Source organism: Cebus imitator, unplaced genomic scaffold (assembly GCF_001604975.1).
Source record: "Cebus imitator isolate Cc_AM_T3 unplaced genomic scaffold, Cebus_imitator-1.0 Scaffold698, whole genome shotgun sequence".
Classification (NCBI taxonomy): Eukaryota; Metazoa; Chordata; class Mammalia; order Primates; family Cebidae; genus Cebus; species Cebus imitator.
In genome coordinates this window covers 77719-90857 of record NW_016108013.1, presented here as the reverse complement: position 1 = coordinate 90857, position 13139 = coordinate 77719, and the positions used below count along the sequence as shown (strand labels likewise).

At 39.6% G+C, this 13139-nt stretch overlaps 1 protein-coding gene and 1 non-coding gene across 3 annotated transcripts in view; both read right to left on the bottom strand.

Annotated features, from left to right (window-relative positions):
* The window catches only part of ALG8 (ALG8 alpha-1,3-glucosyltransferase), a 40993-nt gene that overhangs the window by 23460 nt on the left and 4394 nt on the right, over positions 1–13139 (bottom strand). For both annotated transcript variants that reach the window (XM_017518692.2, XM_037734975.1), the window contains exons 2-5: positions 8811–8889; positions 5764–5957; positions 2927–3036; positions 1339–1406 (exon numbers count right to left, since the gene is read on the bottom strand). In XM_017518692.2, coding sequence (XP_017374181.1) covers positions 1339–1406; positions 2927–3036; positions 5764–5957; positions 8811–8889 — 451 coding nt within the window. The remainder of the gene's footprint in view (positions 1–1338; positions 1407–2926; positions 3037–5763; positions 5958–8810; positions 8890–13139) is intronic.
* LOC119469536 lies at positions 12768–12871 on the bottom strand. The gene has a single exon (XR_005198360.1). It is a non-coding gene; the product is annotated as a U6 spliceosomal RNA (small nuclear RNA).

The window sequence follows — 13139 nt, the reverse complement described above, 5'->3', positions numbered from 1 at the left end:
CCAGCACTTTGGGAGATCAGAGTGGGAGGATCACTTGCAGTCAAGAGTTTAAGACCAGCCTGGACAACATAGTGAAATCCCCTTCTCTACCCCCCACCAAAAAAAAAAAAAAAATTAGCCAGGTGTGGTGGTGTGCACCTGTAGTTCTAGCTACTCAAGAGGCTGAGGTGGGAGGACTGCTTGAGCCCAGGAGTTTGAGGTGGCAGTGAGCCATGACTGCACCAGTACACTCCAGCCTGGGTGACAGAGCAAGACTCTAACTCTTAAGGAAAAAAAAAAAAAGATACATGGAATGTATGCAATCTTAAGTAGCCATGTATTTGACTAAGCTCTGGCTGAGTTGCATAGTTCATTTATGTTAGGATTACACACAGTTCTTCTGATCCTAAATCTCCTTCTGTTACATTAATCTTCATGCTGCTGATAGTAAAGTACCATCATCATAGTTATTATACTGTAAAGACTGCTGCTAGAGACTTCATTCATATGTAAATGATCCAAACCAGACATAGAAAATGTCATTTAGGGCAGGTTCAAGGACTCATGCCTGTAATCCCAGCACTTTGGAAGGCCGAGGTGGGAGGAAAATTTGAGGTCAGGAGTTTGAGATCAGCCTGGCCAACATGGCAAGATCCTGTCTCTATTAAAAATTAGGCCGGGCATGGTGGCTTATGCCCGTAATCCCTCCCACCTTGGGAGGCCAAGGTGGGTAGATCGCAAGGTCAGGAGATGGAGACCATCCTGGCCAACATTGTGAAACCCTGCCTCTACTAAAAATACAAAAATTAGCTGGGCATGGTGGCGTGTGTCTGTAGTCCTAGCTACATTGGAGGCTGAGGCAGGAGAATTGCTTGAATGCAGGGGGCAGAGGTTGCAGTGAGCCAGGATTGTGCCACAGTACTCCAGCCTGGCAACAGAGCAAGACTCTGTCTCAAAAACAAAAAACAAAAATTAGCTGGGTGTGGTGGTGTGCACCTATAATCCCAGTGAGGCTTGAAACAAGGAGGCGGAGGTTGCCATGAGCTGAGATTGAGCCACTGTACTCCAGTCTGGGTGACAGAGTGAGACTGTCTCAAAAAAAAAGCAAACAAAAAAACCTCAATTTAATTCAGGCCTGCCATATGCTAACAAGTTTTTGGAGTATAATTTTCTCATCTATACAATGAAGAAAAGGTCAAAAGATGGAATTTGTGAGAACTGCCCAATAAAAGTGTCTATAGCACTTGGCAACTCCAAAGAGTCAAATAAATTTACCCATCACCCACTATACTGTTGCCTTTACAATCTAAAAAGTAATCTAAAGGGGAAAAAAATTTAATTAACCAATTTTATGTTTACCTGAAATAATCGTGCAATGGAGAGTAGCATTAATCCAAATAAAAAGCCATTGTACTGAAAATGAATATCTGGACCTAGGTCAAGGAAAGACAACAGAGGACACCAAATTCATAATGAACTATACCAGCTGACTGAGTATAGAAATTCCAAATGCTTTCTTAATAGCAAAATTAAAGACAAAAAATACTACTAATGTGGACTGCTCATAAATGTTTTCTATAAAGAGTCAAATCTTTTTAAAAATATATATTTTTATTTTTGCTCATCTCTGTATCATTCCAATTTTAGTATATGTGCTCTGGAAGCAAGCACAATAGTCAGATCTTTAATTGAAACTTATGTTTGATTGGGCATGGTGGCTTATGCCTGTAATACCAGCACTTTGGGAGGCTGACGTGGGTAGATCCCTTGAGACCAGTGGTTCAAGACCAGTCTGGCTAACATGGCAAACCCCTGTCTCTACCAAAAATACAAAAATTAGCTGGGTGTGGTGGCACACACCTGTAAGTCCCAGCTACTTGGGAGGCTGAGGCATGAGAATTACTTGAACTCAGGAGGTGGACATTGTAGTGAGCAGGAATTGTGCCACTGAACTCCAGACTGGGTAACAGAGCAGAAAGAAAGAAAAAAAAAAAAAAAGAAAGAAAGAAAAGAAAGAAACTTATGTTTAATGACATCTTTGACTAGATGATATAAAATATAATTGTTTTAATTTAAAAAGAACTTTATGTTTAAGAAGAAAAACAAAACTGTCCCATGTTTTTTCTACCTTAAAGGCCCAATAGCTAAGGGGCAAGAAGTTTTTTATTTGTTTTTTAGAATTAGGGATGAGAAAGGAAGGGACCTAACAGCTACCCAAAGCCACCAGCATGTGGCATTTCGTTGTTTATACGACATATACAATCTCATGTATTAAGCCTCACAATGAACCTGTGATGTATTTAGAATTATCCTCTTTAGAGATACTTTAGAGATTAAGAAATTAAGCCTCAGAGACATTCATCTACTCACAGTCCTAAATCTGCTAATGGCAACTAATATTTGAGTCCAGGTTACATTGAAAGCAGAGTCTGGGTGGTTTCCTCCACACCAGGCTACCTCTATGAAAACTGCAAACTATTAGCTTCCATTACTAGGATTTTAATTACATTCAAAAGCCTTGAATTTAGGAACTTTGCCTGTTAATATGTGGTAAGCCAAGATGGTAGAAAACCACAAATGCCTGATTGTTCCCATATGCACATTGTGATATGCCTTTTCCAATGAAAGGTATTTGGAATAATGTGTTATAAAACTATTTATTATATATGTATCAGATTAATTTAAAAATAGTTCAGAATATCAGTACATTACTTTATTGATGGTTTAGCTGGTTCTCACATACCCCACTAATTTTTTAGAAACGAATACTCTAACATCAGAGTCCAGTAAAGTTGGGCAAAGACCAGTTATATAAGCCTACTAACCCACCCCACACCCATTTTCAGAAGCAGCTCACATCTCACAATCATTATTATAGAAAACAGTAATCTTATATTAGTATATATCAGAATAAGTAAGGAAATAGCACAAAGAGTATCAAGGATACGATCCACAATTAATAACCCGAAGTTCCACAGAAGTAATACTGATAGAATAAATTTTGGCTTCTCTGTAAGTTCTTTACCCACTTTTTTCCCACCAATGCATTTACAGCACCTATATTGAAACATTAGGAAAGAAACAGAAACAACTTTGATATTCATTAGAACATCACTTCTGCAGAGTAAACTATGATACATTAGTCATTCCTGACAAACTACATGTCATTCTTTTTTTGTTCCCCAATTTTCCTTTTTCTTTTTTTAGAAGAGATGGGGTGTCACTATGCTGCCCAGGCTGATCTCTAACTCCTGGAATAAAGCAATCCTGCCCTGGCATCTTAAAGTCCCTGCCATTCTTGATTTCTTAAGAAGGTCACAGCAAGCTGAGCAGGGTGGCAGGTGCCTGGCTACTCAGGAGGCTAAAGTGAGAGGACCACTTGAGCCTGGGATTCTGAGGCCAGCCTGGGTGACATAGTAAGACCTTGCCACTAAAGAAAAAAAAAAAAGTAGTAGCACAAACAAGGGCCTCAGGGCTTTTCTAAGCTATGCTGATCTGAAAGTCTTAATTTAATAAAAATAAAAATAAAAAGCCACCTAAACCCCAAAAGTAAGGATTCTGAAAATTGAGAGGGCATATATTATTTCAGTCCTTAAGAGTAAAAACTGTAGACCTGGCTGATTTAGCACTCTAAATTATGTGTTATAATACCAGTCATATTAAGAACAGAACTGCAAATGTGCAACTCCTGACTGTCCAAATAATTTAAAAACCTTTATGTAAAAATGTATGTCATTTAAATGTTGAGATATATTACTAAGTGACAATAGCAGGTGACAAAACAGTAAGATCTTATTTTTATTTTATGAAAATTATATTTAAACACAGAAAAGAGACTGAACTAATATACACCAAAATGTTAATAGTGATTAGTATAGGTAGGGGAGTATGAATCATTTTTACTTTGAGTGTTTGTGTACTTTTCCAAAGTTTTTACAATGGTGATGTATTATTCTATAAAAAGATATTTAAAATGCGTTACATTTGAATATCGGCAAATTCTAACAACAAATCTAAAACGAATAATAGAGGCACTTAGAGGGGGACTAGCAAAAGTAACCTCCTTTTCCCCTACGGAGCCTCAGTTCCCTCATGAATAGAAGCAGTAAACTTACAGGGTCACTGAGAAAATTAAGTAAGTTAATAATCCGTACATGGTGCTTGGTTCTGGGAACTGGCCCATATATTTCAATTTTTCTTTTTCTTTTTTTTGAGACAGGGTCTCCGTCTGGCGCCTAGGATGGAGTGCACTGGCGTAATCACAGCTCACTACAGCCTTGACTTCCCAGGTTCAAGAGATCCTCTGCCGCAGCCTCCCAAGTAGCTGGGACCACAGTCACCAGCAACCACAGCAGCTAATTTTTGTCTTTTTAGTAGAGACAGGGTTTCACCCTGTACCCAGGCTGGTCTCAAACTCCTGAGCTCAAGTGATGCACCAGCTTTGGCTTCCCAAAGTGCTGGGATTACAGGCATGAGCCACCATGCCTGGCTTTTCAACAATCTTTTTAACTGTTCCCTCTACTTTGCAGATGGAAGTGAATTCTATTTCCTCTCCCCTTCTGCTTGCACACATTTTCCCCGGAAGCTTGAATTCAAACATTTTGAGTTAAAAAGAGTATACTAAAAATTACCTTCCCTTTCAACTCTTGCCAGCTCATAAACAGATTGAAAAGAAGGGTTTCAAACAGGAGTTATTCAGTGAGAATAGGCAAGGGTTAAGACATTCCCAGGGGACTCTTTACTGACTAGTGAGGCAAGGGTTCAGTATAAAGGGCCTCACAAACAGAAATGACCCATTTATGACAAGGGTCACTGAATTGCACCAGCAAGCTTAAGAATTAGGAAAGAATGAGTCTGGGCATGGTGGCTTACACCTGTAATCCCGGCACTTTGGGGGGCCCAATTGGGTGGATCATGAGGTCGGAAGTACAAGACCATCCTGGCCAACATGGTGAAATCCTGTCTGTACTAAAAATACAAAAATTAGCCAGCCGTGGTGATGTGCACCTGTAATCCCAGCTACTCGGGAGGCTGAGGCAGGAGAACTGCTTGAACCCAGGAGGCAGAGGTTGCGGTGAGCTGAGATTGCGCCATAGCACTCCAGCCTAGGCGACAGAGCAAGACTTCACCTCAGAAAAAAAAAAAAAATTAGGAAAGAATGGAAACTGACATTAACTGAAACTTAGTACTTGGAAGTCACTGTGCAAAACATTCTATTTATGTGTATTCAAAACTTAACATATAAGTTATAAAACATAAAAATATAAGATATAAACATAAAATAACAAATAGTCTTCATAAAGGAAAGCATACAGAAACAACTAAAAGCACTCAGTGAGATTTCCTGAGTTTACTAGAAGGTAAGCTCTGTAAAAGCAGACTTTGGTGGTTAGCACAATGCATACATGTATTGTGTGCATCCCCCAAGAGAGGGTAGGTGACGGAAGCCTCTGGGGGCCTGCTGCAAGGAAGCAAAGAAAAACATATGGAGCCATTCTGGGTGGGAGAAATGGCCCAGAACTATACTTGGGACTACTTCTTTTCACAATATTCATAATCTCTTGTTTCACCTCTGCCTTGTAACTCCACTTTATCCCCATTTCTTCCACAAGATTCAGCTAGAGTGCTTTAAATGTGTAGTTTAAAAGCACAAAATAATTTTTCATTGTTCTGGCATTTGCTATCACATAAACTTTGTTTCTCCTAAATCAGGCGTAAGTTACTACTACTTAACACTATATTTCTTCAATACCTTCCATACGAAATGACATGCTCCAGACTTACTCATGGACAGCATACACAAAGAGTATATCTGTAAAGATGACGGAAAATCTCTGGAAAAGTAAGGTCCTTGAGCTGGAGTAATTCAAATTATGGACATTCAGCATCTCTTGATCAAAATATTTGGCGACATGTGACAGTATATACTCAAACCATGCAAAAAAAGGGGGGTAATCCAATGTCCACTCTGAAGTTGCCTGTGATGAAAACAGAAGATCAAACATATCCTAAGTAACTGAATAAACAAAGATGGTACAAAGAGTTAAAATTCTTCATTCTCTCATCTCTATTTTTATTTATTTTATTTTTGTGAGATGGAGTCTCGCTCTGTCGCATAGGCTGGAGTGCAGGGCTGCGATCTTGGCTCATTGCAACCTCCACCTCCTGGGTTTAAGCAATTCTGCCTCAGCCTTTGGAGTAGCTGGGATTATAGGTGCCTGCTACTATGTCTGGCTAATTTTTTTGTATTTTTCACAGAAACGGGGTTTCACCATCTTGGCCAAGCTGGTCTTGAACTCCTGACCTTGTGATCCACCCGGCCTTCCAAAGTGCTGGGATCACAGGCGTCAGCCACTGTGCCCAGCCTTTTCTCTGGTCTTGAATACAGCACACTGAGACTAGGCATGGTAGTTCGCACCTGTAATCCCAAAACTTTGGGAGGATGAGGCAGGGGTATCGCTTGAGCCCAGGAGTTCAAGACCAGTCTGGGCAACCTGGCAAAACCCTGTCTAGAGAATATATTTTTATTTAAATAAGAAAAATAGATTTTTATTTAAATAAGAAAAAGAAAATCACAATGAAATGCAGTTGCAGTTAAAATGTGCCCTAAATTAATAGAACAATTCCTACGTAAGACTGAACAGAGACTAAAACCGGTCTTCTAAGTTATTTAACATGGTCTTAAGTTTCCTTAAATATAGTCAACTATACTTAAAGAAAAATAATTTGAAACCTGGAGGTAATAAACTTGGTTATGACATGGTTCTACTCATCTAAATAATAAATAATTCACTAACTTAGGTTCAGATTCTGTCTTAGAGACTCAATTTCCCTATTTGTAAAAGGAGGTATTATGAAGATTAAATGAGATAATATGTATGAAATATATTTAAAAACAACAAAATGGTACACGAATGCTATTTGTCTTTTTTTCCACTAAGTTATATGATCCCGGAGAATAGAAACTATCCTTTGTCATTTTGTATCCTGAGCATTTAAAAAGTGCCTGACATACTGTTTGGGATTAAATAATCATTAGTTAAATGAACAGCCACTAATAAGTAAATGAAAACAGAAATCATATGAAAATATACAAACTTTAGAAGAGTGTATTTTGTTAGACTTCTCTAAGTCTCAGTTTTTGTACCTGTATAACAGGGATAGTAGTGTCTACCTCATGGGTTATGGTATTCCATTTTATATATAAATATAAAATACTATATATATGGTATTGAAACTCATAGAAAACTCACAAAAAATTTGCCTAAAAAAAACCTCCCAGCCAGGGGTGGTGGCTCATGCCTGTAATCTCAGCACTTTGGGAGGCTGAGCCAGGCAGATACATCACTTGAGGTCAGGAGTTCAAGACCAGCCTGCCCAACATGCTAAAACTTTGTCTCTACTAAAAATATAAAAATTAGCCAGACGTGGCAGTGCCTGCCTGCAATCCCAGCTACTCAGAAGGCAGAGGCAGGAGAATCGCTTGAACCCAGGAGGCTGGAGGTCACGCCACAGCACTCCAGCCTGGGCAATAGAGCAAGACCCAGTCTCAAAAAATAAAAATTAAAAAAACCCAAAAAACGAAACTCCCTGGGCCAGGCATGGTGGCTTACACCTGTAATCCAAGCACTTTGGAAGGCTGAGGCAGGGGGATCAGCTGAGGTCAGGTGTTCGAAACCAGCCTGACCAATATGGTGAAACCCTGTCTCCAAAAAAAATAAAAAAAAAAAAAAAAAAATTGCTGGGCATGGCGGTGGTCATCTATAACCCCAGCTACTCAGGAGGCTAAGGCAGGAAAATCACTTGAACCCAGGAGGCAGAGGTTGTAGTAGCCGAGACTGTGCCATTGCACTCCAGCCTGGGTGACAGAGACTCTGTCTCAAAAAAAGGAAAACAAAAACAAAAACAAAACCAACTCCCTGTCAGCACAGCACTGCTTTTGACGAAGAAATTTTTGAGGTGATGTCTGTTTTTAATAAAGTATTACACGCAGTTTAGGAATTCACACCAGAAATAAAAATATAGGCTGGGTGTGGTGGCTCACGCCTATAATCCCAGCAATTTGAGAGGCCAAAGTGGGTGGATCACCTGAGGTTAAGAGGTCTGAGACCAGCCTGGTCAACATGGTGAAACCCCCTCTCTACTAAAAATACAAAAATTAGCCAGGACGTGGTGGCAGGTGCCTGTAATCCCAGCTACTCGGGATGCTGAGGCAGGAGAATCGCTTGAACTTGGGAGGCAGAGGTTGCAGTGAGCTGAGATCGTGCCACTGCACTCCAGCCTGGCCGACAGTGAGACTCTGTCTCAAAAAAAAAGAAAAATAAATAAAAACATAGATGTAGTTTTTATAAGCAATATGAGAGAATGGTCTGTATATTTAACCTGACGTCTACACATCACATTTGATTATTCCTTGCCTCATAAAATTACAAAACATTAGCATCAGACAGGATCTTAGAAATAATTCACTCCAAATCCTCATGTGCCAGATGAGACACTAAGGCCCAGAGACATGAAGTATCTTTTCTCTATGTAACTAGACAGTAGCAGAACCAGGCCTAAGAATCCAATTCTTCCTCTTTCCCAGTCCACTGTTCTTTCAAAAAATGTGGTATATACTAAAACTCCCAATTTACAGACTGGGAAACTCACTTTGAAGTATGGGGATTCCCTAGTAGTACAAGAGGACAGAACTGAGAAGAGAACACAATTTTTATAAAGATTAATTAGACCTATAATTGCACAGAAAACATGTTTAATATCAATAATATTTACCTAGTTTATATATGAATCTTTAAAAAAAACCCAAAAAGGTGAAAATTAACACTTACCTCATAATACCACTGTGATATTGGCAAACTGTGAGTAATAGCAAGCCAGTTTCGGTGTACTTCAAAATCTGTAGAATAGCTACTCCAAACAATTAGATGAACAAAACGAGATTTTGCAATATTTATCGATTTCTAATTCCCAAAGTTATGTTTTTAAATGGACTGATACTCCCTAAGCAGTCACAGCTCACTGTCCTATAGAGATATAAATAGACATTATATAATCCTATAAAGGCCTCACTTATCTAGAGGTCAGATCTTCTTCTGGAAAGTTGTTGAGCAATCTACGAGTCAGTGAAAATGGTATCAGAACTGTCTAGAGGGCTGACAAGAATCCCAGACTTTTTTTTTTTTGAGACAGTCTCATTCTGTCATCCAGGCTGGAGTATAGTGAACCTGTCTTGGCTCACTGCAACCGCCATCTCCCGGGTTCAAGTGAGTCTCCTGCCTCAGCCTCCCAAGTAGCTGAGTCTTACAGGCGTGTGCCACCAATTCAAATTTTTGTATTTTTAGTAGAGATGGGTCTTGCCATGTTGGACAGGCTAGTCTCAAACTCCTGACCTCAGGTGATCTGCCTGCCTCAGCCTCCCAAAATCTGGGATTACAGGCATGAGCCACCGTACTCAGTCTAGCCCAGACTTTTTCTTACAGGTAGCCCCCAGGCGTTTACTCAGAAGTGACTTCCTCTTGCCCACAAACAACTCTAATGAAATTTGTTACCTGAAAAAGTCCTCACATGTCATGACATGAGGATGAGTAGGAGTTCATCATACAGAGAAGGTGGGAAGAGATCCTTGCCTTCCCCTTCCCATGTCTCCAAACTCTCCCTCCCCGTCACTATATATAAATATTATCTAAGGATTACCCATCTTTAATAAAATTTTTTTCGTTTGTCCACCGCTATACCTCCCACATTTAGAAGAGCACCTGACACATGGATGGGCTCAATATTCTTGCTGAATACCTACGCACCAAAGTCAACAATGAGTTCCACAGCAAAGCCCAGTTTATACTTTCCAATGTTTTATACAACCTTTCCACAATGACGACTTTCTTCTACCTCCAGCCAACCCCTTCTGTCTCAGTCATGGCTTTCCCTTCCTATATTCATCAGGGACATATTGCTATTCCCCTACATTCAGTTCTTTGTCCTCTTTTTATGCAACTTACTCTACTCTGGACAATCTTATGCACACTTTCTGGTTCCATTATCGATTGTATAATGATGACTCTCAGAATTTTTTCTTTTTTTGAGACAGTCTCACTCTGTTGCCAGGTTGGAGTGCAGTGGCACAATTTCAGCTCACTGCAACCTTCACCTCCCGTTTCAGCAATTCCCTGCCTCAGCCTCCCAAGTAGCTGGGACTGTTGGTGCGTGCCACCACACACCTGGCTAATTTTTAAATGTTATTTTATTAGATAATGGGGTTTCATCATGTCAGCCAGGATGCTCTCGATTTCCTGACCTTGTGATCCGCCTGCCTCAGCCTCCCAAAGCGCTGGGATCACAGCCATGAGATACTGTGCCCAGTCGACTTCCACGTTTCACTATTGCAACACTGGCTTCTTTCCTAAGTTGTTGACAGACTCTTCCAATTTCCTGTTTACAATCTCACTTGAATTTCCTACAGATTTTTCAAAACCTCCACTCAAAACTGAATTGATGACCCATCAATCCGAAGTCTAAGTATGTATACCCAACAGAAATGCATAGTATGTTCACTAAAAGGCACATACTTTAAGAATATGCAAAGTAAAACTATTAGCAACAGGCAAAAGTGGAGATAATTCAAATGCCCATGAAGAGCAGAATGGCTATAACACTGGTGTTTTCACACAACCGAATACTGTAGGGCAGCAGTTCTTAATGTGTGATTCAGGGACTGGCAGGGAGACCCTTTCAGAGAGTTTGAAATATGTACTACTTTCATAATAATATTCAGAAGTAATTTGTCCTACTTTCACTCATTCTCTCGCAAGTATACAGTGATGTTCCAGAGGCTACAAAATGTCATATCATCACTGATGGTCAGTAAAATTTGTGCTTATATATTCTTGTGCTTGAACAATTTGTTTTAATTTCTAAAATGGTAATTATTATACAGCCTGCATAAACATATAGCTCTGTGACCCTGATTTTTAAGAAGTGATTCTGACACAAACATTTGAGAACCATTGCTATTAGTGGTAAGAATGAAAAAAGTATAATTATGCAACAACACACAAACTTAATGTTGAGTGAAAGCCAGACCCAAGAGAATATGCTGCATAACTACATTTATGTAGTTTATATAAATTTATATAAAATTAAAAAACAAAAACAAAACCCAAACAAAAATTCAAAAACAGGCAAAATTTAACCTATGCAGTTAAAAGTCAGAACATCAGAGGCCAGGCATGATGGATCACGCCTGTAATCCCAAAACTTTGGGATTACAGGCCAAGGCAGGTGGATCACATGAGCTCAGGAGTTTGAAACCAGCCTGGGTAACATAGTGAGGCCCCATCTCTACAAAAAATTTAAAAATTAGCTAGGCATGGCAGCATGCACCTATAGTCCCAGCTACTCAAGAGGCTGAGGTGGGAGGACTGCATGAGCCCAAGAGGCTAAGGCTGCAGTGAGCAAAGATTGCACCACTGCACTCCAGGCTGGGCAACAAAGCAAGATCCTATCTCAAAAAAAAAAATGGTGAGAATATCGATAGCCTTGGTGGGATGAGGTTGTGAGGAGTGGCTGGAAGGACACATGAGGGATAATATTTTGCTTATTGATCTGTATGCTATTTATAGATGTATTCACTTTGCAAAAATTCAGTGAGCTGTACATTTATGATTTGCACTTCTGATATTTTATACTGGACTTTGTATGGAATTCTAGGTTGAAATTTATTTCCAATCAATTTTGGAAGCTTATTCCAAAAATGTTGATGTGGATAGTCTCTTTCCTTTATTGTTTTCCCTTCATCTCTGGAAGTTTCCTGTTTCTCCCTTTTATCCACAGCAGTCTGAAATGTCTCGTAATGTCTTTGTGAGGGTCTTTTTTCTTTTTTTGAGACAGAATCTTGCTCCATTGCCAGGCTGGAGTGCAGTGGCACAATCTTGGCTCAAGCGATTCTCCTGCCTCAGCCCCCCATGCAGCTGGGACTACAGGCACACGCCACCATGCCCGGCTAAATTTTGTGTTGTTAGTAGAGATAGGGTTTCACCATGCTGGCCAGGATAGTCTCAACCTCTTGACCTTGTGATCCACCCACCTCAGCCTCCCAAAGTACTGGGATTACAGGCATGAGCCACCATGCCTGTCCAAGGGTCTTTTTTCATTCATTATGCTGAGTATCTAGTGCCTTCAGCTCTGGGAAATTTTATTATTTGTTAATCTCCTCCCCTGTGTTTTTTCCTGGAACTTTTTTAGTTGGATGCTAGACATCCTAGATTGAACTTACAATTCCTTTCTCTCATATTCTTGATTTACTCAATTTGTCCTGATTTTGGCAATAACATTTTTTATTAACTACTGTTTCTCTGATAATTCCTGTCTAATAGTATCTGTGTTCTTGTTTTACAGATATTATCTTTTTTACTCTCTTTGGAAATAGCATTCAGATAATCTGAGTGAGTTTGGGGACACTTTCTTTTCCTATATAGTTGTACTCTATAGATTTTCTTCTGTCTCTTTTTTGGTTCCTTTAGTTATTTTGTTGTTTCCTATTCAAAACTGTTGGACACTTCACTTTGTGATGACCAGGTACAGAGATGACATCCTCCAAAGTAGCTGGGATTATAGGCACGGGCCACCACACCCAGCTAATTTTTTTGTATTTTTAGTAGAGATGGGGTTTCACCATGCTGGCCAGGATGGTCTCGATCTTCTGACCCTGTGATCCGACAGCCTTGGCCTCCCAAAGTGATGGAATTACAGGCATGAGCCACCATGCCTGGCCAAAAACATTCTTTTTTAAATACATGAAATGTTCCATAAATTTGCATGTTATCCTTATGTGTGGACCATACTAAGCTTCCTGTATCATTCCAATTTTAGTGCAGGCATACCTTAGAGATGTTGTGGGTTTAGACCACCATAATGAAGTGAATATCACAATAAAGCGAGTCACATTATTTGATTTCCCAGAGCATATAAAAGTGATGCTTACACTATGCTATAAAGTGTACAATATCATTATTTCTAAAAAGACAGTGTACACACCTTCATTTTAAAATAATTTATTGCTAAAACAAAGCTGATGATCTTCTGCACCTTTGGCAAGTCCTAATCTTTTTGCTGGTGGAAGGTTTTGCCTCAATGTTGATGGTTGTTGATCGATCAGGGTT